We start from the raw sequence: 24,203 nt of genomic DNA on the forward strand, positions 1-24,203 counted from the left end.
GTCTGGCGCCCATAGGATGCAGTGGCAGCCATTTTGGATTGGGCTGCCATTGGGCTGTGATTGGGCAGCTCTGGATTGGGCTGTGAATTTGCATGTGTGTGAGATTTCAGTGGCTGACTCTATGAGCCATAGCTCATGCTCTTTTCCTCTTGTAAGCAAGGATTGCAGCTGACACCCCACCTCCACCTGCATCCGATGCTTCTCCCAGCAGAATATGCATTCAGGCGCTGACATTTTCATATAGGTTTGGGCCATGGGAAGGAGGGGATTGTCAAATGTGCCCTCAAATTTCCCACTGCAGAATCGAGTGATCTTCACAGTCAAAAGAGCTGATTCAGGCCAAGTTCCTTGTTTACCAGACAGATAAGGAAGAAGGAGAAGGTCAACAACAGCGACAACAAAGGAAAATGGTGACTGCATTTGGATGACTCAGTAGTCTTTTCAAGGTGCTGAGTCAACACAGAAGCCTTCTAGGTGCTGAAAGGGTCCAAAATAGACCAAAATAAGGTAAAAAAAGAGATAATTTCTGACATTTTCTGCCACACCATAATACTATAATCTCCCAGGTAGATTCTATCTACATCCATTAATTCAAGCAGGCCTATACTAGACAGAGATTCAGAATACCCATCAAGGCAATTCCCAGAAAGAGCAGATCACAGTGTGATAGTCTTGCCATCATGCAAGGGGAAAAGGGAGGCTGTGGAATACCCGGGGGGGTTCATGGGTGAAAGTTCTCCCAGGTGGCATGGCTGGGGGGTCAGTGCCATGCCCCTAGCTGTGCCATCCTGAGGTCCACCCATGTATGCAGCTTCCCTGTATGGAAGCCTTATGAGGGCTGGAGAGGCTGGGCATACCCACTTGACCTTCAGAAGGCCTAAGACCTCCAGTAGGCCTTATAACGTCACTTCTGGTTTTCTCCAAAAAAAACTGGAAGTGATGTTTTCAGGTGTTCCGGATGCCTCAGAAGGCCTTCTGAGGGCTGGGGAGGCCACACAAGGTCTCTCCAGTCCTTAGAAAGTCTTGAGATGCAACCAGTGGGTGGGCATCATTTTTTGGTCCTGGCTCTGGGTAGCACAGGGTCTAGGATTGCCACTGAACGGAGGACAGTGATATGAATCTAACTTTTTCTCAAATATGTCACCACTCCCTTTGCCCCTGGGTTGGAGTTTTATGGTCCTGTTTCTATTTTTCTTCCTATGGATCATACTGAGATTACATGTCCCACTGAGATATGTTGAGTTCTGACTAACATGTTTTCTTCTGCTCCCCTGCTGCAAGTGATATTTGGGCCAGTGAAATGCTCTGGAGAGAATATCTTGAAGCCTGTATTTAGTCCAGATTGCTAGGAAACCAGCTTGCCATATCCCACATGGCTTTTCTAAGGTAATCACTACAGTCAATCACAAGGTGAATAACATAACCCTGTGAAATTTCAAGTGGTTAATAAGGAATTATTAACAGCCAGGCTGCACCAGGCTGGTCTTTAGTGGTTTTTCTGGCTCAGAAGAATTCCAGACCCAGTAAAGGAAAGATTTTGCATCTGGACTGAATAAACAGAACCTGGACATTCGACGTCAAGATTCTAACTCGGATGGCAGAGGTGCTTCTGTTGCTGGTGGTGTTTACATGGCTGTGGTTGCCTCAAACTAAAGACAGGGCACAGGCTGCTGTGTCTGCCATGACCGATCCCTTTCAGCATCCATACAAGTACTATCAGCTCGGAGATCTGATCATTGGAGCAATTGCTACTCAGTTTGGCTTTCTAGCCGATGAAGTATTCTTCGGCAAGCAGCCCAAAACCATGTTCAATGATGAACTTCTGTAAGGAAATCATTTTTTCCCCTCTTTATACACTAAGGATATGCACTAAGAACACAATCCCAACCTCTGGTTGAGCCTGCACAAGTCCTTTGCACTGGCCCACCAATGTCATGGAAGTGCCACAAAGCACTTCTGTGCTACTGGGAGAGCAAGGAGGCCAATGCAAGCCCCGCTTGACTGGCACAAAATGTAATCCTGTGCTACTGAGCTAGGCCAGTGCGGTGGTCTGGGGGTGCAGGCACTTAACTGACTTGGTTGGCAACCTTCAGTCTCGAAAGACTATGGTATAAGCCTACAGCACCCGGTATTCCCAGGCGGTCTCCCATCCAAGTACTAACCAGGCCTGACCCTGCTTAGCTTCTGAGATCAGATGAGATAACTGACTTATAGCCCAATCCTATCCACACTTTCCTGGGAGTAAGCCCCATTGACTCTAATGGGACTTACTTCTGAGTAGACATGCATAGGATTGGGCTGTGATGCTGCAGTTCTATCCACACTTACCTGGGAACAAGCCCCATTGACTATAATGGGACTTACTTCTGAGTAGACATGCATAGGATTGGGCTGTGATGCTGCAGTTCTATCCACACTTACCTGGGAACAAGCCCCATTGACTATAATGGGACTTACTTCTGAGTAGACATGCCTAGGATTGGGTTCTGAATCTTGCCAATAAAAACCGTACAGAAACTCTAGTTATACAGTCCTTTCTTTATAGAATCATATGGACGTTCTGAAAAGAATAGCCTAGTTTTGTACTGATTCCATGCGTTCACATTCTAGGAAAGATTGTGCTACTTCATTTTTTTTCTCCTTTTCTATAGATTTGAAGATACAGCAACATCAGAACTAATAAAATGTGTAGCTATGATGATAAATGCAATACCACAATCTCAAACAGATATTTTCTGGGGTTGAGAATATATCTTATACATTATATGATTCTTCCTTTAGTGCAACCCCAAAGAACTACCAGCATGTCCTATCCTTGGTATTCGCTGTGAAGGAGATCAACGAGAACCCCAAGATCTTGCCCAATGTAAGCCTGGGTTTTCAGATCTATGACAGCTATTTTAGTGCAAGGATGACTCATCAGAATATCCTGCGACTTCTTTCCAACTGGGAAAGGACGGTCCCCAACTTTGTATGTGATAAACTAAAGAATGTGGTGTCTGTCATTGGGGGACGCAACTCTGACATTTCTCTTCAAATGGCTACTGTGTTGGACATCTACAAAATTCCTCAGGTACAATTGATCAGTGTGTATGTACTGATCCCTTTCAGCATCCATACAAGTACTATCAGCTCAGAGAGCTGATCATTGGAGCAATTGCCATGAATGTGCAAATGGATGCAAGAAGGATAGAACCTGCTAGGTTTTTTAAAAAAATATATATTTTTAGAAAATAACATTTACCATTCTTCTTTTAGTGAACATCTAAGTTGGCCATTTTCAACCACAGCACACTAGTGTGCCGTGAATGGTCTGCAGGTGTGCCATGGGAGTTTGCGGGAGGGTCATTTATTTGTAGGGCCATTGGAGGATGTGAACCCCCCACCGACAGCATGGTGTGCCTTGTCAATTGTCAAAAAACTGATGGTATGCCTTGACAATTTTAGTATCTTGTCAGTGTGCCATGAGACTAAAAAAAATTGAAAATCACTGTTCTAAGGCAAAGGGTTTTAGGGCAAAACCAACCCATGCACGAGGCTCCGTGAGACCATTATCCCAGATAATGGCAGATTGGCAGACAGGGCCTTCTTTTCTGTTCTTCCTCTTCCCAATCCTTCTTGGGAGGGAACAGAAGAGGAAGCATGGAGAGTGATGGCTAGATCAGGGGTGCCCAATTAGTTTCATACAGCAGGCCGAATAGCATTCATGATTCCTGCTGAGTGTCGAAAGTGATATCACAAAGCAGGTAGTGATGTCATTAAGCAGGCCATGACCAGAAACAAGCACTTTTTTCTCACATAGGAGGCTATTAGTTGCAAATAACAGAAGAGAAACTACACAAATCTTGATCATAGTTGCAAGATGTGGGAGTGTTCAATTATCATGTGGTTTGCCCTTGCAGCAGTGACCCCTCAGCACAGTTTCGCAACTAAGAGCAGCTGATGGTGGTGCTGGGAGAGACCGAGGGCCAGATAATGAGCTTGGGGGGGGGGCTGCATCCAGCCTGTGGACCTTATGTTTGACACCCCTGGGCTATATCATTGGAGATACTCCAGCCATCATTCTCCTCTCTTGCATAAAACCAATAACCAAATACAAATACAATAACCAAAATAAGAGACTGGGAACCCAATCCTGCGCTCTGGGAGCCGGTCTTATGCCGGTATGGAGTGTTGCAAACATGCTGTAAGGTATGCCTGGGACACTCAGCACTGGGTCAGCTTTGGTGCTGAGCCCAGCGTCAGCCAGAAGCCTGCCACATGCCACCCAGAGCAAGGAAAGAACTTCAGGTTGCGGAGAGATTGGTCAGGGCAGGGGAGAGACATTCTGGGGGGGGGGGAAGCGGGGCAGGGGGAGGTAAGGAGCAGGGCAGGAGGGGTACAGGACTGGTGGAGCTCTGCTCCATTGGATTCTGAACTCCATGTAGGGCCTTCTGGCCCAACATGGAGACTCTCAATTCTGCACCATCAAAATAACCAGAGCAGACTTGAGTAGCCCCATTGCCAGGTATGCCCCCTCACCTGGAGGAGACGAATGTCCCCTTCCCCTGAGGAGACTCCAGTGGTTGCCCAGCACCCATAGGATGCAGCAGCAGCTGTTTTGGTACCACTTCTCCTCTGGGCACCTGGCAGCTCAGGATTGGGCTGCCCAAGAAGAAATCATAATACAGGCAACACCAGCCATTATCCTAAATTAGCTGAAGCTAATCTGTCTGGCAGAGAGGGTCTATTTTCAATGCCTTCTTAAAGAATGCCTCAGAGAGAGAGAGAGAGAGAGAGAGAGAGAGAGAGAGAGAGAGAGAGAGAGGATATCTGCAAAACCATCTGCGGCACAGAGCTCCACATCTTGGGGGACACTGCAGAAATGTCTCTGTCCCATGTGTTTGCCAGCCTAAATTTATTTTGTGACAACATGCAGAGCCAGACTATCCTGGAAGATCTTAATGGTCAGATATATTTAAATACTTAAAGGGAAATGGCAGACTCTTTAGGACAGGCAGGTTGTGGTTTCTTCCTCCCATGATAAAGGATCTAATGAGATTCTAATGGTCAACATTTCTTTGCCTTTGTGGCACTCTTGCTCCTTGTTCCCATGCTGACTTTTAGTATTGCCCCTGGGTAAAGAAATCTGACCTTGTTGAATAAGGAATTTGACCCAGAATGAGGGACAGAAATAAACACATTTCACATGCATGCACACAACAGAAAACAAACAAAAAAATTTTTATTACATATCATAGATGTAAATGCATATGTCTATTTTCAGTTTTGATTAATATTGGAAAAATCAATATCATTTTAATGAAGAGAAATATTTTTATGATTGGTTGATATTATAAAAATGGAAAGAAAATGATTGTTTTACATTTAATATAGAAGTGACTATATAGTTGTTTAATAACATGAAGACAGAATTCACTTTGAATAGCATTGTGTCCTATTCCGCAAAAACCAAATAAATTGGAATCAGTGAGAGAAAGAGGATTGAAATGTCCAGGTTATAAGAGCAAATGCCACTAATGCAAATACTTGCATAGTTAATTCTTTCAAATGTATTCCTCTTTAAAAAAAATAGGAGTATTGGAAATTACATTGTCTTTTATTCTAGCAGATGTTTGGAATAAATCATTAGCATCAGTTCAGCCACTTGTAAAAAATCTCTCTCTCTCTCTCTCCTTAGATTGCCTATTGTGTATTAACTCCAGTAACAAATGTTAAAAACCGGCTCCCTTCTTTCTATCGAATGGTTCCCAATGAGAAGTATCAGTATAAAGGGATTGTTCATCTACTTGTGTATTTCCGATGGGTGTGGATTGGGATCACTGCATCAGATGATGATAATGGAGAAAAGTTTGTGCAGACCCTAATGCCAATGCTCTCACAAGATGGAATCTGTACAGCTTTCATTGGAAAAATACCAGCCATTTCTCAAGCAATTCAGACACTGAGTTCATTTGAATCCAACCAGGCTGCCAGGTCGCTAATCAACTCCAATGTCAATGTTTATGTTGTAAATGCAAGATCCCAGACCATAACAGGTTTAACATGGATGATATATCTAGCTACAGTATTAAAAGGTATTACAATGGTTTCCATAGGCAAAGTGTGGATTATGACAGCCCATTGGGATTTTTCCTTTCAAACAATGCAACGGTATTTTGATATACAGATTTTTGATGGTGCCTTGTCTTTTGCAATTCACTCCACTGAAGTGCAGGGATTTCCAAAATACCTTCAGAACCTCCATCCCAACTTGCAAAAAGAAGATGATTTTCTCAAGGTCTTCTGGAAAGAGGCCTTTGGTTGTGTAGTTTTTGGTTCCAATGACAACAAGGACAGCAGTGATATTTGCACTGGGCAAGAGAAGTTGGAGAGCCTCCCTGGCACTCTTTGTGAAATGAGCATGACTGGCCAGAGTTATAGCATCTACAATGCAGTCCATGCCATAGCAAATGCTTTAAATGAGTTATTATCAACCCGGGCCAAACTCAGAGCAATGGCAGACAGATATAGAATGGAGTTTCCAAATCTGCAACCATGGCAGGTAAGGTTTCATATCTGGACTGATTCAGTTTTCATCCCCCACCATGTTATAGTGTATAACTGTGCCAATGGGGGCTGTTCAGTATAATATGGGGGGGGGGGAAATGATCAGACAGCCTGCAGGATGCAAGTCCTTTTTTTAATTTCTCCCTGGTAGGCAGGTCAAGCAGATGAGCAGAAGCAGCATTGAGCCCCTCCTTCAGCCAGCCAGCTGAGTCCACTCAGCTCCCCAGACAAATAGTTCCCTCTTCCTGGTAGGTTACCAAATCACCTATGTGTCTCCTTGAACCTACTCCAATTATTTTGCTGGTGTTTGTCCAAGGAAAGCCAGGAGGCACTCTGTGAAGTATCCTGGTGTAAGCAGCTGCTACAAGATTGATTGACCTCTCCCTCCCTGATATACCCTGGATCTTCTGCCAACATGTCCCTCCCAACACATTCCCCTTCCCTCCTGTGGCCCATCCCACGGGCCCTTGGTGTGTACCTGAAGGTCAGCAAGAACAGGGCAAGAACCCACTTTCTGCTCCTCAGTGGCTTGCTGGCATGAGAAACTGGAGGGTAGCCCCTGGCCTGGATTGCAGGAACCTCTTCAAATGCTTTCCTGCTTAGGAAATGATTCAAGGGACTAAACTGTTGTAGTATTAAAGTGAAACATACAATCATCATAATCTCTTTCATCATCTTGTAAAATCTCAATTCTCCTCACTCTAGCTTCACCCTTTCCTGAGGAGCATCTCATTTAACAACAGTGCAGGGGACATGGTGTCTTTTGATGAGAATGGGGAACTAGCAGCTGGATTTGATCTTGTGAACTGGGTTACATTCCCAAATCAGTCCTTTTTACAAGTGAATGTAGGAAGGATGGATCCACAAGCTTCCCCTGACCGAGAGTGCAGTGTCTACAAAGAGGCCATCAGATGGCACAACACATTTAATCAGGTGGGATGAAACATGTTTTCAGCTGTAGCATGTGGAAAAACAAGCTTTTATGAGGTGAAAGTCATCGTCCCCCCAAAAAATTCCTTGATTACTGTGTCAACGTTACATAGTTATGGGCAGCCTCTGCTGGGAATCAATTTAGGGTAATGGTCACTGTAGCTAAAGTGTGCCTCTGAATGTCGGATGATGATCCTCTGTATTCAGAAGCAGTCAAAGCATAAGAAATTGGTCCTTTTCTGACATAGCATTGTAATTGGACATAATTTAACAGCCAATGGGGATCTGACCTGAGAAGTGAAAAGTGTTGATTAGCTGAGGGGGCCTTCTGGGAAACAAACCCAATCATTCTGATCCCATTTTTCTCTTTCTGCTAAAATCCTCATAAATCTTCGTAAACTGTCAATGTATCTCCCTGTTCTTTATATTTATCCATGATTCTTGAGATAAATAAATGGTTCCTCTGACAACTAATTTGCAGCCAAAGACATTTCTCATTTTTTTAAATGGATAGGTGCTGCCTCTTGCTCTGTGTAATGACAACTGCTATCCAGGTTACCGCAGAAAAACGAAGGAGGGAGAGCCATTTTGTTGCTATGATTGTGTTCCATGTCCAGACGGCAAGATTTCCAACCAAAAAGGTAGGAAGGATTATATGCAGTGTTGTGACCAATTTGATCAAGCTGTTAAGCTTCACAGGTTAAGCTATCGTCTTGCCTGAAGAAGCTGAGTGGGAGTAACTCTGGTCGTTCTTTGGAAGAGAGATCAACACAGTTGAGAAGTCATTGTGAGAGAACAGAGCCATGAGGAGTCACTGTCGCTGCTGATCACTGGGTGGTGAGAGGGTGAAGGGGTCACTGATATAAGCCATGTGGTGAAGGATTAAGGAGGTCAATTGCCAAGAATGAATAACACCTGGTTGATCTGTGGTTGCTCCTGCCGGAAGCATGGATGGCACATGTCAGCAAAAAGAATGATGACCACACCGTGAGGGAAGACATCTGGAAATGAGGAGTTTCTCATAGAACATTAATTGTAGATGCTCAATTTGTTTAAAAAAAATGTGGTGATAGCCTGCTGTATTTTGTTGTTTTTCCTCCAGTACATGTTCAGTTCTTGAAAGCAGAAAAAAGGATGAAGAAAACTTAGAACTCAATCCTATCCAATGTTCCAGCGCTGACACAGCTGTGCCAAAGGGGCATGTGCAGCATCCTGTGGTGGTGGGGCACTCACAGAGGCTCAGGGCTGCACTTAGGCTGCCTCCGTGCTGAAAAGTCAGATAGGATTGGGCCTCAGTTATGATACTCATCCCTAGCATGTTACAGAATGAGAAACAAAGTAAGGGTTCAATCCTATCCAACTTTCCAGCACTGATGGAGCCACAATGTAGCCACAATGTAAGGGAACAAATGTTTCCTTATCTTAAGGAGGCCTCTGACTCTGCCCCCTCACCACAGGGCGCAGTGTGCACCCTGTTGACATGGCTACATTTGTGTTGGAAAATTGAATAGGATTAAGCCCTTTGTTGGCATCCTTCAGTCTTGGAAGACTATGGTATTGCGCTCTGAATGGTGGTTCTGGAACAGAGTGTCCTCTCCCTTTAATGAATAATGCCCTTTAATGAATAATGAAATACTATCTTCATTGCCATCACTTCCAAGGACATAATTTTATCAGAATATGTTGGCAAATGTCCCAAGCAAGCATTATGACATACTGATTTTTGGTCTATCCTGGTGCATCAAAAAAATAACCGACCGCTTTCAGCTGGTCATTTCATTTCACCTTTAAATGTCAGCATGGACCAGAACAGAATTTGAGTTATCTAGCAGCCCAATCCTCTGCTGCCCTGGCACCGTGTGGCACAGCACCACCAAAATGACAGCCGCTGTATCCTGCGGTGCCACAGCAGCTATGGGAGGACTCTTCGGGGCAAGGGAACCTGTGTAGAACTCTGGCAGCCCCAATGAGTCTACTCGAGTCTGCGCCAGCTACTTAACTGGCTCAGAGCCAAGGTGCTCATGTTGGGCTCTGCAGCTCAGGAGGGGGGATAGGATTCGGCAGCAGCCTCTGCCACCATCCTGAGCCCTTCCAGGCCCAGTTTTCACTCTGGACTGCCTGCCCCTCACCCAGATTTGCCCCCTCCCTGGCTCCCCGTGCCCAAAAAGCCTTCCCGCTGCCTTGCGGGACACTTACCATCTGGCATTCTTCTCCAATGTCCTGCTGACACAGAGGCCAACGCCAAGTTTTTCTGACCTCTCCACTGGTGCTGCATGTTCCTTGGTGGTGGTGAAGTGCCTTATGGCATTTGTATGACAGCCATTGCTAGGGCAGCGAATAGACCACTGGAGCTGCCCCCAGTAGCAGACCTCCCTTTGGGGCGCCCCGGAGTAAAAGTCCATGATGGTGCCCCACCGCACCAAGCAGCCTCCCCCCCCCACTTACCTGGAGCGCACAGAACCTCACGCAACTCCAGGGTGCACCAGGGAAGTCAACAGAAGCTTCCCCGGGCTCTTAAACCGTGCTTCCAGACGAGCACCTTGCTTCCGACCGTGTTGGGAGCCTCAGTGAGGCTTCCAATGCAGTCCTAAAGGTTTGTGGACTCCATGCTTGGGGCATTTGCCCCTTTGAATCAATGGAAGGTCTGCCAGCATAGGATTTTACTTGGGCAGCCCTATCCTAACTTGCACTGGAAACAGGCAGGCTAAGAAGCCTGTGCTGTATCCAGAGCATGTTTGGGGCTGGCTGAGCCTCTGAATGCAACCAGAACCTCTTTCCACTCACATCCAGAGCCTTTCTGAATCTTGTAGAGGCCTCATGAAAATTCTGCAGGTTTCAGAAAACCCCTTCAGGAAGGGAGGCATGGGGTAGGAGTGGCAGCCCAGCCAGTGGGGGGGGGGGGAGCAGTTTGTGGTTGTGGCCCCAGGCAGCACCGGGGCAAGGATTGCCACTTTGTCATACTGCTTATTTTTAAGTTAATATAGCCCAAATTATGAATCATTTGTTAATTTTCAATAAAAAAGCCCATCAAAAAGAATGAGAATACATTAAATAATGACAGAGCATCTATTCTGTTTTTCAGACATGAATGATTGTTTCAGATGTACAGAAGATCAATTTCCAAACAAGAACCAAAATCGATGCCTCCCCAAAGATCTAAACTTTCTCTCTTTCACTGGATCTTTGGGGATCACCTTAACATTCCTAGCTTTCTCTTTCTCTCTGATCACAGCTCTGGTTCTAGGAACATTCATCAGGAACAAGAACACTCCTATTGTCAAGGCCAACAACCGGGACCTCACTTACACTCTCCTCATCTCCCTCTTGCTCTGCTTCCTCTGTTCTTTGCTATTCATTGGCCAGCCTCAGGCAGGGACCTGCTCTGTACGACAAATTGCATTTGGAGTCACCTTCACAGTGGCTGTTTCTTGTGTTTTGGCAAAAACCGTCACTGTAGTTTTGGCTTTCCTGGCCACCAGGCCAGGGAGCAGAATGAGAAAATGGGTGGGGAAAAGACTAGCCAATTCTATTCTTCTGGGTTGCTCCCTGACTCAGGTCAGTATTTGTACTGTGTGGCTTTGCATTTCTCCTCCATTCCCAAATTTGGACACAGATTCTCTGACTGAAGAAATCATAGTGGAATGCAATGAAGGATCTGTCACTATGTTCTATTGTGTTCTGGGCTACCTGGGATTTCTGGCCTTTGTCAGTTTCATTGTGGCTTTCCTAGCCAGGAAGTTACCAGACAGTTTCAATGAAGCCAAGTTCATCACCTTCAGCATGCTGGTCTTTTGCAGTGTGTGGTTGTCCTTTGTTCCATCTTACCTGAGCACCAAGGGAAAATCCATGGTGGCTGTGGAGATCTTCTCCATCCTGGCCTCTGGTGCTGGCTTATTGGGTTTTATTTTCTTTCCCAAATGTTACATAGTTATCCTGAGGCCTGAGCTGAATAGCAAGGACCAGCTAATGGGGAGAAAGTAGTAAGAACCTAAATGTTTTTGGCTGCCCATTTGTCTCTATTTTTAAAGAGTATGTTTGTTATAAGCAGAGCTGAGAACACACATGCTCAACCTAAGCTGTCTTTCTTTCCCAGTTCATCTGTCAGCTCTTTCCATCTAATCCAAAATTCCCACTGGATTTCTGTGACTTTTATTTTATCAGGGATTCCTGGGACTTGCTTACAATTGTGGTTTATTATTCAATCCAGTAACTAAATGGATTCCATTTGAGAGCTGATCATTGCATTCAAATTCACTTGTCAACTACATGAAATGGGGGCATGTTTTGAATCTGATTACTGTCAGAAGAGATGGTTGCATTGCTTAAACCCTAAAAAAATCAGAAAAGAGAGCATTAAAGCCCAATCATTACAAATGCATTTAATTTTTCTAGTAATAGTGAATCTAAGTTTTAACTATTTATGTTCATGGTTGATGTGTTGTCTCTGTACCACTGGTATCTGATACTTTAAATGATTTGTATGTACTGTACAAGGGTCAGAAGTCAATTAAAAATATGTTCATGAACTTTCACTACAATCTCTGCCATTGCAACCTATGCATGGTTCTGTTCTACAGTCTATATAGGAGAATCGCTGAGCACAAGTTGCTTAAATATGGCCACACTGTAAGCAAGTGGTGGCAAAATTGCATGGCCCCACAAGATACAAGAAGGAGCAATAAAGAACCTGTTTGGTTCATGTTTGGGGCAGGCTTAGCTCAGTGTTTTTCCCCCTGCCAGTGCTTACCTTTGCCATTCTGGGCTCAGGAATGCTACACCCAACCCACAAACCCTAAGAATAGTCTGAGATTACTTGGTCATCTAAGGGCCAGGTAGGAATGTTGTGCCTTTCACCAGACTGGTAATTAGTGAGGGTTTTTTCTGCCTATCCCAGACTATTCTCTCTGTGCTGGTTTTATGACCTAATCCTAAACCAGGCCAGCACTGGCACTGAGCGCTAGCGCTGACACAGGGTACCGTAAACATTCCGTAAAGCATGTTTATGGCACCTGATGAGTAGGAGAGCCAGTGCTGGGCCTGCACCAGTCAGGCACTGGGCCCAGCACCAGCAGAAGGAGGAGACACTGCTGGCAGGGATGAGTGCAATCAATGGTGTGGTGCAGCCTCTGGAGAATGGGGGAGGAAGGAATGAGGATGGGGGAGGGTGGGGTGGAGGAAATATTCAGGGTGGGAGGGGGCAGGATTGGAGAGCACTGTTCTGCTGTATCCTGAACTCCATGTTGAACCAGAAGCCCCAACACAGAGTCTCTCAAGTCTGCACTGGCAAAATAGCCAGCACAGATTTGAGAAGCCCCACTGCAGGGCTTGGGGCTTTCCCCAGGAGAAGGGGATGAAAGTCCTCTTTCCCCAAGGAGACCTCCAGCTGCGTCCTGACACCCACGGGATACTCCATCAGTGGCACTGCATGCTCTGGGCTGTCATAGGATTTAGATTCCATAAAACACTTCTTACGTTATTGGAGAAGAATAGTACATTTATAAAATAAATTCAGTACAATTGGAACTCATATTTTACAATCTCTCTAAATGTTAAAATCACACTTCTCTCTATCGTACAAATTAGATTATACATGAAGGAGTGAAACTATCCTCTTGACCATGGCAATCCAGTGAAGAGCTTTGAAGCCAGTTAAGAGCTAAGCTGTACTTGTAGCTATACTCAAGGAAAGGAAGCAGGTCAAGAAATGCAGACCTGCTTTCCCAGGAGAATACACTGCAGGGTAGCTCACACAGGATGGAAATCCAATTACTGTCTCAAATACAGCTAAACACTCCCTGTTCCATCTAAGAACCACAAAGTTCTCCAGCTCTCTCTCTTTCTACTGGGTCATTCATCATATCCCACTAAATTACAGTGGGCTCACACAAACAGAGTTTCTTCTTGTCTTCTGGGGCAAATATGCTCTCAGCTAGCACAATACACTGGATCAATTACTTGAAATTACTATGAGTCAGTCATCCGCAATCATGCAAAATCCCACAGGGCTCTTCTAAGGTAACAAGCACATTCAGCAAGACAGTGAATAAAATATCCCTGTGCTGTTCAGAGGGGAGAAGGGGAGATGATGAGCAGGACTGCATCAGTCTGCAATTTCCCTTTTTCAAGATAAATTCAGAGCCATTGAAAGAATGGAGGGTGTTGCATCTGGGCTGGCTGTGGATGATTGCTAGAAATTGGGCATTCTGAGTTGAGGACTGCCTGGAGATGGTACAGGAACTTCCTTTTCTGTTTCTCATTCTGTGGCACCACTTTCAGTTGGCTGAATGTAACATCCCCCACACCATGTGCGCCATGACGGATCCCTCCCAAGTTCCATGCAAGTATTATCAGACTGGAGACATAATCATTGGAGCTATTGGTACTCAGTTTGCTTGTCTGTTGGATGAAATGAACTTCAGTGAACAACCTAAAATGAAATTCATTCAAGAAATTCTGTAAGGATATTTTCTTCTTCAGTAACCTGCACTGAATCAGACAATACCAGCTACAAATACAACCCACAAACAATTACTTACTTAGAAAAAAAGTCTGCATATTTTGTATTGCACTCTTCTTCATTTTTATCTTTTTATTCTGCACTCCCCTTCTTCCTCCTGGGCTCTTTCATGCAGTTCTCATCTTGTGTATTTGGTTCTGCATAGCAGCAGAACCCTTCCCACCCATGTTTTAGCCCAGTACCATATACGGCCCTGGGTGTTGGGTGGCCACTGCCCCCAGCAACCAGAAAAAAGATCACAGAGGCAACTGAATTGACTTGGTGGCAGTTCAGTAAATGATCCAATTTTGTTTTCTCCAAGGAAAGATCACAAAACTTTCAGATTCCAGTTGAAAAAGAGGTCAAGTTGGATATGTGAGATTAGAACAGTTATAGAGAAAAACTGGTAGTTAATTGGGTGTTCTGTGTCTACAATACCCACACCTCACCTTAAAAAGGAAAGTATTCATGTGATTGGAAGATAGGAAAAATTATACAATTTAAATGAGCTATCTATTTCTTGCTTCTGTCTTTCATGTGCATTTAACTGTTGGGCCCTCAATCTCATTCAAATTAATGGGATCTACTTTACTGATAGATCCCATTAATGGGATCTACTTTACTTGATTGTAATGGCTCTTAAGCATATCAAAGAGGTGGTCCTTCATGGTTTGAATAAGTATCTTATGCAAAATCTAACTATTCCTTCAGTTCCGTACCAAAAAACTACCAGCAGATCCTGTCTTTGGCATTTGCTTTGAAGAAGATCAATGAGAGCCCCCAAATCTTACCAAATGTAAGCCTGGGGTTCCAAATTTTTGACAGTTTCACAAATGCAAGGATGACTCACCAGAACACCCTGAAACTTTTATCCACTTGGGAAAGGATTGTCCCCAATTTCAAATGTGACCAGCAAAAGAATCTGATAGCTGTCATTGGAGGACGTAACTTTAAGATCTCCCTTCACATGGCCACTATCTTAGGCATCTATAAAATTCCGCAGGTACATTGAGTCTGTTTGCTAAGAGTCTTTTCCAAGATAGATACAAATTTTATCTTCCTAGTATATCCGCAGAATATTTATGGGTTTATTCCTCATGGTGACTGAGAAAGATAGATATGTGTAACCAACACAGTAAGAAAGGCTCTTTCCATTGTTCAGGAAAATGATTATGCCAATGAAAGTATTATTACAGTTGCTTTCATTGTGTTCATTCAAGATTAGGTGAATATGTGTGTGGCATGTTAATGGAATGGCTTTGATCTTTGAATTTTAGTGTATGGAACCAGACGTGTTCTGGATATCAGATTTTTCTGTATTTTGAAATACTTACGTATACATAAGGAAAGGTCTTGGGGATGGGGCTCAAGTCTAAACACAAAATTCATTTATGTTTCATGTACCCCTTATGCACATAGCCTGAAGATAATTTTATACAATTTTTAAAAATAATTTTGTGCATAAAACAAGGTTTGTGCATGAAACACAGTTTTTGATTTTATTTCCTTAGGCAAAAAAGTTTTTGTTTTTTTTTTTAAAGTCATGTTGGTGCTCAAAAAAGTTCTGTAATTTGGAATACTCTGTATTTTGGAATTCTGGATAAGAGGTGCTCAACCTATATCTGCATGGTATACTCCCATATAAATATTCGATATCTCCCATATAAAAACACTTAAAATATATTTTATTGCAGATGTTCAGTCGGGTTTCATTTCAGCAGATATTTCCAATTATTATTAAACAAATACTCTGCCGCTCTTTCTGAAGAACAAATCTTTTTTCTTCTTCTTTTCTTTAGATTGCATATTGTGTATTAACTCCAGTGAAAGATGTTAAAACTCAGCTCCCTTCGTTCTACCGAATGGTCCCCAATGAAGAACATCAGTACAAAGGGATCATTCTTCTCCTTTGGCATTTCCAGTGGACGTGGATTGGGATTATAACAGCAGATGATGAAAATGGAGAGAGTTTTGCACAGACCATAACACCCATGCTTTCCCAGCATGGAATCTGCATAGCCCTCAGTTTTAAAATGCCAGCCTTATCCCAAGTCACTGAGATGATGACCTCGTATGACCGAATAAGGGCCAAGACGGTTTCAATGACCAGCTCCAAAATCAAAGTATACATCGTAAATGCAAGACCTCAAACTATGACATGTTTGATATGGATTATATATTTACGTGCAATGATAGAAGGGATTATAACAACATCTTTAGGTATAGTGTGGATTATGACGGCCCAATGGGACTTTTCATTCCAAACGATGCTTAGGGGATTTGATATCCAAACCTTTGATGGAGCCTTGTCTCTTGCCATTCACTCCAATGAAGTTGAGGGGTTTCCAACATTTCTTCAGAGCCTGCATTCTAACTTGCAAAAAGGAGATGATTTTCTCAAAGTGTTCTGGGAAAAGGCATTTGATTGCTTAGTGGCTGATTCCAGCGAGGACAAAGAGAGCGGTGATATGTGCAGTGGGCAGGAAAAACTAGAGAAACTTCCTGGGACTCTCATGGAAATGAGCATGACCGGCCAAAGTTACAGCATCTTCAATGCAGCCTTGGCCATAGCACATGCTTTACATAACATGTGCACAGCCAAGTCAAAACCCAGAGCAATCGTTGACAGTGGATTATGGAACCCTTCAAATCTGCAATCTTGGCAGGTAACATTTTACATCCAAAGCTCTTGATGTGATTCAAATATTCTACTGAATAGACACATTGGGTCCACAAAATACACCTATACATAATTCCCCCCCCTTTTTTTCTTAAAAGTGTTCATCCTTCCAGTGACATCTTTTCTTTTTGTGACTAGCTGTAGGTAACCAGAGTCCTCCATCAGTTAAGGTATTAGTCGTGCTTTGTTTTCCTGTGGATCAGTCATGATGGTTGTTCTTAGTGCCCCTTCTGTATATGTTCCCAAAGCACCCCCAATAATAGCCCTATTCTCACATTCATCCCCCATATTCAAAATCTATAAAGATATAGCCAATGAATCGTATTCAAATAACACCTGCCTAAGCACCATGGAGACCAACAGGACAAATTTGACAAGATTAATTTTGGTCAATTGATTTAAGGTGTTTGATTTTCTTAGGATACAATCCAACAGATTCTTTGAAAAACATTAGTTTTTTTAGAATGCCTCTTTGAATTTGTTGATGGGGGGCATTTCTCCCTTCCTCCCTGCAGAGACAAGGCAGGAAAATGGGGCTACATAAAATGGAGTCACATAATTGGGTGTTGTGTTTTAACCAGGTTACTGTAGTCAAAACTGACAGCTGTAGAAGGATGGGAATTAAAGGCAGAGATTGGGATACACCCCGGGGTAAGTGTGTTGGTCAAGCAGGATCTGGTTCTGATCTCTAGAGTTTATTTCAAATGAGGATGCTGCCTGGGAACCAATTGGTTGAGGAGTGAAAAGTCATCCTCAACGGCTTCTCTGCATGGGGATGGTGGTGTGAGCAAAAACTTTCTCTACACCAGTGTTTCTCAACCAGAGCTATGGGTACCACCAGTGGTACTTGCGATGGTGTCTGCTGGTACTCGTGGAACCCCTAAACCCCTTGTTGCCCAGCAGCGAGACCAGAAACTTGACACAGCAGACAGCAGTAGGAAGCTTGACCCGGAGGGCAGAGCTCCAAAGCATGCTTTTCCACACTCGAAAAAGTTGTCCTGTTTACACTGAGCCTCTACTGGCCATTACCTCTGGCCTCCCAACCCCGAAATAACTGGTGATGATGTCATGATCAGTTACTTCCAATGGCGGAACATGTGAAATGCTACAGCGGAGGACAAAAGTTGAGAAATACCTTTCATTGACAATTGTCAGTGGACAATCTATAGTTTTTGATCAGCATGGGAATGCATGGAAAGGGAATCATACAGTAGATGGCTTCTGCCAACAAGAAAAGAGACCACAGTAAAAGGAAATGCAGTATCAAGAGAGTTAAGATAGTGTAGGTTTATATCTATCGACTGAAGACATTTTGGATCATTTATAACCCAAACCATTTGGTGTATTACATGGGCAAATCCCCATTGTTTGGACTGTTGAAATAACAACATTTAGGATATAATCCTGTGCACACACAGCACTACTGGAACACTGCATCTACTATAGCTGTTGTGGAAGCCCACATGCCATTCTGTACAGCTGGGCCATCACCACAAGTGACGAGTGGCCATGACCAAGCACCAATAACTTACAAAGATGTCCTGGCACCAGTACGTCAGCATGGGAGCAGGTGGACATGAAGGTTGGGTGGAAAGGGGCATAGACAGAGTGAGGGTGGGCATTGTGTCAAGGTCAGGAAGGGGGCAGTGTCAGTGGCGGGAGCCCCTGCCTTCCTGGGTCCACTTGGACTTGTACCAGTAAAATCTGTGTTGCAGGTTCAAGTAGACCCTTTAGGGTTCTGGGACCCCCTCCCCGGCATATTCTCTGGTGGTGCACTGCCTCTGCAGTGGATGGCTGAGGTAGAATTGGGCTCTTATACTTTGAATTTCTTTCTCAAAAGCAAAATTCAAGAAAGTGATCAATAAACTTTTGAGTTGAGGATTAAAGAAAGCTACTGATATCCTGCAAAATCTTCCTTTGCCTCTTTCTATCTAGCTTCATGCTTTCTTGAGGAGCATCTCATTTAACAACACTGCTGGGGACTCCGTATCTTTTGATGACAATGGTGAAATGCTGGCTGAATTTGATATTGTGAACTGGGTCACCTTCCCAAACCAAACCTTCTCCAAAGTCAAAGTAGGAAGAATGGATCCACAGGCTTTATCGATGCAGAAGTTCAGCATTAATCAGGAGGCCATCACGTGGCACAGCAGCTTCAATCAGGTGAGATTCAAATATCATTTTTTAAAGATAAATTTCAGCATTTGAATATTTGACATTTCATAAGCTATCCTTCTCTGCTAGATGGCTTGTATTCTATAGGAGCAATGGCTAGTCAACGTGAAATAAGATGTAAAATTTAGACTTCTTCCATGAATGCTTTTGTATTGTCATCAACACAGTTTCTTGATGCTGAAAAGATGAGGACAGCAGAAATAATCTTCATTGCAGGATTTCACCTTTCTGTGCTACATTCTCACACAATATTATTCATGCATCTTAGTGGGGGATTATTGTTCATCTTTTTCCCCAAGGTTTGAAAAAAAAAAATGCTCCTGGTGTCAGGCAGACTGAGTCATTTTTTAAAAGAATCCTATTCATCTTCCTAACCTATTTTTCCAGAATAAATTAGCTTCTGATTAATCCTATGGAGTTGTGACCCAGATTTCCCTTATATGCTCTGTTAGTGTTCAACTGCTTGGTTGACCAGGCAGAAGAGAAGTATATGTTCTCCTCCTTTCATATTAGGTGCTGCCTGTGGCCATGTGTAATGAAAACTGCTTTCCAGGGTACAGGAGAGAAAAGAAAGAAGGGGAGCCATTTTGTTGCTATAGCTGTGCCCCATGTCCAGATGAAAAGATTTCAGACAGCAAGGGTAGGAGGCACAATGTATGGTATTGCGAATGATGCAGGCTATGATCCTAGGAGTCTATTGACTGTAATGGAGCTTATTGCCAAATACACATGCATAGGATTTGATCACACTGTATAATAATCCTTTTGAGTCAGTTTAATCCTCCACAATAGAAAAGGGATTAATTCCAGGGCTCGTGTTACGGATTCTTAGAATGCTAGGGATATACAAACTCAACTAAGCTGGAACACTGTTCCCCAGTCATAAAATGGCTTGTTGCCAGCTATCGTTTTGGGAACACTGCCACAAATGGCTTCAGCACTAGTGGCCGTTTCCCTCAGCTGGCTACCTCCAGCAGAACAGGTAAGCCAGTCACAGGAGCAGGAACTGGGTGGAATGGGTGAGGGAGGGGATGTGTCTGGGCAGGTTGAGAGGTGGGAGGCAGGTGGCAGTTACCAGTAGCACTTGCATGTGCCAGTATTGTAATCCCAATCATTTTTCTTATTCCCTCTCCCTTACTCTCCTTGGACTTGCACCAGCAAAATAGCTGGTCAGGATATGGGAAGACTCATTGGGGTAGTGGAGGCTTACACCCAGGTAAGGGAATGGAGGTTCCCTTACCTTGACAAGTCCTCTGGCTCCCCCCACCCCCAATGGATGCCACATGTGTAGCACTGATGCAGCTGCATTGGCTGGGGGGTTTAGTTGAGAATGGGTTATTAAAGCAGTAGAATTGATTGATATTATAAAAACTCAATTTTTCAAGGGAAAGCCATCCTAATTTGGAGGGAGGGACCAGCAGGAGTAACAGAGGGGAGCTGGCCTATTAGTCATTATGTAGAGACTGATACACAGGTAATTGTTCAATGTTTCAGACGTGGATGACTGCTTCAAATGCCCAGAAGAGAAATTTCCCAGCAAGGGCAAAGACCACTGCCTTCCCAAAGCTCTACATTTCCTCTCTTTCACAGAACCTCTGGGCATCTCTTTAGTTTCCTTGGCTCTGTCTTTGTCTCTGCTCACAGCTTTGGTGCTTGGAGTTTTCATCAAGAATCAAAATACTCCCATCATCAAAGCCAACAATCAGGACCTCACCTACTTTCTACTTATTTCCCTCTTGCTCTGCTTTCTCTGTTCCTTGCTATTCATTGGCCAGCCTCAGGCGTTGACTTGCTATTTACGACAGGCATCTTTTGGTATCATCTTCTCAGTGGCTGTTTCTTGTGTCTTGGCCAAAACCGTCACAGTTGTTCTGGCTTTCATGGCCACAAAACCAGGGTCCAGGATGAGGAAATGGGTGGGGAAAAGACTGACAAACGTGGTACTTTTGGGTGGCTCCCTGGTTCAAGCCACTGTTGGCACTGTCTGGCTATGTACTGCCCCTCCGTTCCCAGATTTGGACATGCATTCTCTGAATGAAGAAATCATAGTGGAATGCAATGAAGGATCTGTTACCATGTTTTCTTGTGTTCTGGGCTACCTGGGATTTCTGGCCATTATCAGCTTCACTGTCGCTTTCCTAGCCAGGAAGTTGCCGGACAGTTTCAATGAAGCCAAGTTCATCACATTCAGCATGTTGGTCTTTTGCAGTGTTTGGTTGTCCTTTATTCCATCTTACCTGAGCACCAAGGGCAAAAACATGGTGGCTGTGGAGATCTTCTCCATCCTGGCCTCCAGTACTGGGTTACTGGGTTGTATCTTTTTCCCCAAATGTTACATCATTATCTTGAGACCTGAGTTGAATAGCAAAGACCAACTAATAAGGAGACATTACTGAGAAAGGAACTAGTGAGAACATCCATGTTTTCGGTGATCATTTGGTCCTATTTTTGAGTGGTATGTTGCTTGTCATTTCCAATGCTTTCTAAGCTTTCCATTCAGTTCTATTTTTCAAGTAGTTTTGAGCATTTCCCTAAAATTGTGGTTTATTCTTTAATTCAGAAATTGAATGGGTACAATTTGGGAGCTATTATTTCCAAAGTCACATTTTTTAAAAATTGAAATGACAAGCTACGCTGAATCAGATGTTTTTTCAATGTTTTCTGGTGTTTGAGCCATTAGAATCTACTGAAGTAAAAGAATAAGTTCAAAAGGAATATCTATGCATTTTATATTGCTGATCATCCCCAAAGATTTGCCAGGGTCTGTAGATTTTTTTGGTCCTCTCCCCTTGCAGGATTCAAGAAGGAATGAACAACCACATTATTACTCAGAAATAACTTGGCCCTCAATGCTTTATTATACATTGTATTTATTTTATGCTTCCCTAAACTGTTCTACATTTTTGGTTCATTTTTTTCCCTGTTATCTGTATTATAATGTTCCTCTGGTAAGTGAAATGATTGTATAATCATTACTTTTCAAGAATGCAATAACGAAAATGTTTTAAAAGTATGTGTGTTTATCTTCCAATATGATTGATGCCACTGCCAACACTACCATTCTGCCTCCTACATTGGAACATCTCTATGCACAAAAATGTGACATTAAAATAACCTCCTATAATGCTTTTTGTATCTTTTTTCATCCTGGAGAAATCTATAGGCTCTTCTGTAGGGCGAGGCCATCAAGGATCCTTCTTTTGTGGCTTGCTATCCCTTGATGGCTTACCTCCATTCTATAGGGATGTTTTGCATCTGGCTGAGGGCGAGGTACCTAGTTCAGGAGGCCAGTTGCCTCATTAGTTTGGATCTTGATTTTGGCTATAGTCTTGGTTAAGATAATTTAAGCTCAGATAGATCTTTTTATCTACATTGTTTGCTCCAAGTTAGAAGGATCTCAGGATGTGGGTTTAGTTCATAAGGCAAACGTGCTATGCAAGGAAGGCAAAACACCCCTGAAATTCTCCAAGGATCAAGCAAGGCACCATGCAAGCCAGCCTGATGGGGAGATTGATTAATAAAAAGTGTGGCACTGAGCTCCAGTGCCAGTGCTAGATGTCATAAGCACATTTGTGGCACAGTGGGAACAGGAAGTACGAGCACTGGAACGGTGCCTGTCAGCGCTGGGCCTAGCACCAGGAGGACGTCACCTGGAGAAAGGCAGCAGTGCAGGTGTTCAGGGCAGGAAGAGGTATTCCATGATGGGCAAGTGTGTGGCAAGGGGAGGATCTGGCCTGGGTGGTGGAACCAGCAGAGGCCTCTTCTACTGGATCCTATTCTCCGTGTCAGACTGAAAAGCTCAACATGGAGGTTCTCTCATCTGTGCCAGCAAAATAGCCAGCACAGATGTGAGAAGCCCCATTGTGGGGCTTGGGGCTTTTCGTCGGGGAAGGAGATTCCTGGCTGCTTCCCAGTGCCCGCTGGATACAGCAGTCACCATTTTGGCCACTATTCCTCCAGGCACCGGGAAGTTACAGTGAGTTCTTGCAAACAGTCAAATAGTTCTGGTAAACAGAATTTCTTCTCCTCTTCTGGTGCAAATATAATCTTACTTAGCACAATTCATTGGAGTGTAGATCCTGAGACGTGTAATTATTTCAAATTACTAGGAGACAATCGTGTGGAATCCACAGGGATTTTCTAAGGTAACAAGCTCAATCAGCAACAGAGCGAAAAAAATATCCCTGGGCCATTCAGAGTGGGGGGGGGGGGGGACACATGAGGCAATGAACTGAAAGGATTGCACACTTTGGCAATTTTCCTTTATCAAATCCAAAATCACTGATGGAAAGAAGGATGTTGCATTCGGGCTGTGTGGTTGATAGAACTTGGGCATTCTGAGTTGAGAGCTGCCTTGAGATGGTACAGGAACTTCCCTTGCTGTTTCTCATTCTGTGGCACCATTTCAGTTGACTGAGGGCAAACTAGGCCATGCTATGTGTGCCATGATTAATCCACCCCAGCTTCCGTACAAGTGTTATCAGAAAGGAGAGCTAATTCTTGGAGCGACTGGTACTCCGTTTGCTTGTCTGCTGAATGAAATATCCTTCAAGGAAGAATCTGGAATGAATTACATACAACAAATTCTGTAAGGATAATTTTTCCCTCAGTGTTGTGCACTGTCAGGACATACCCTGTACAAATAGACACACAAGCAGTGACATATATCGAAAACATGTAGCTCACATATCAAATTCCACATTCTTTGTTTTATGTCTCCATCCTATATTCTTCCTGTACGTATGTCACATAACATTTGTTCATGTCGTTCATTACTCCCTCCTTATTTCACCTTTACCGTCCCCCTGAGCTCTTCCATACAATTCTTGTATGTTTGGTTCTGTATATCAGGAATCACGCCCCCCCCCCATTTGCAGCACCTGTCTTATACTGTTCTTTATCAGTTCCAGAGACTGTATTATGTCCTGGTATATGTTTCTACTGATTATCACCTCAATTCCTCTCCACCGATGCAGCTACTTCAATAGACCATGTACTGTATCCTGTGGGGGAAGCAGTCCAGAATCCTCTTCCGAATTCCTGTTAGTCCCCTTACCCTAGGGCAAGCCTTCACTGCCCCAATGGGTCTCCTCAGATCTGCACTCTCTATCTTGTTAGTGGAAGTCAAAGGAGAGTAAGGAAGAGGGAGGGAGAGGAGGAACTAGCAGCAAATGATGATCTAGCAGCACTGATGCTGCTGATATCCATCCCCTCCCTCCTCATTCTGCCTCCTGTCCACGCCTAAGTCCCATTCAAACTAATGGGATTTAAATTTGTGAGAATCTCATTGACTATAATGGTTCTTAAGCAAGACTAAGTTTAGGTCATATTAAGAAGGCTGTAGCATCCTTTGCAGCGATGATTGTGTAGACA

At 43.7% G+C, this 24,203-nt stretch overlaps 2 protein-coding genes across 2 annotated transcripts in view; both read left to right on the top strand.

The window, feature by feature from the left end:
- The first annotated feature begins 1,681 nt into the window (after positions 1-1,681).
- LOC136653305 (vomeronasal type-2 receptor 26-like) lies at positions 1,682-11,460 on the top strand. The gene is made up of 4 exons (XM_066630217.1): positions 1,682-1,824; positions 2,782-3,073; positions 7,994-8,120; positions 10,562-11,460. The coding sequence occupies exons 1-4, from the start codon at positions 1,682-1,684 to the stop codon at positions 11,458-11,460; spliced, it is 1,461 nt and encodes a 486-aa protein (XP_066486314.1).
- Positions 11,461-18,191: 6,731 nt separating this feature from the next.
- LOC136653306 (vomeronasal type-2 receptor 26-like) overlaps positions 18,192-24,203 on the top strand; it is a 33,475-nt gene continuing 27,463 nt past the window's right edge. The window contains exons 1-2 of the mRNA XM_066630218.1: positions 18,192-18,263; positions 18,591-18,818. Coding sequence (XP_066486315.1) covers positions 18,192-18,263; positions 18,591-18,818 — 300 coding nt within the window. The remainder of the gene's footprint in view (positions 18,264-18,590; positions 18,819-24,203) is intronic.

The sequence above is a fragment of the Tiliqua scincoides genome, chromosome 5 (genome assembly GCF_035046505.1).
Source record: "Tiliqua scincoides isolate rTilSci1 chromosome 5, rTilSci1.hap2, whole genome shotgun sequence".
NCBI classification, from domain to species: Eukaryota; Metazoa; Chordata; class Lepidosauria; order Squamata; family Scincidae; genus Tiliqua; species Tiliqua scincoides.

Bases quoted from the DNA above. Each gene is read 5' to 3' on its own strand.
- LOC136653305 (XM_066630217.1), top strand. From the start codon at position 1,682: ATGACCGATCCCTTTCAGCATCCATACAAGTACTATCAGCTCGGAGAT. The intron at 1,825-2,781 runs GTAAGGAAATCA...TTCTTCCTTTAG, and splicing joins ATGTTCAATGATGAACTTCT to TGCAACCCCAAAGAACTACC. The intron at 8,121-10,561 runs GTAGGAAGGATT...TCTGTTTTTCAG, and splicing joins CAAGATTTCCAACCAAAAAG to ACATGAATGATTGTTTCAGA.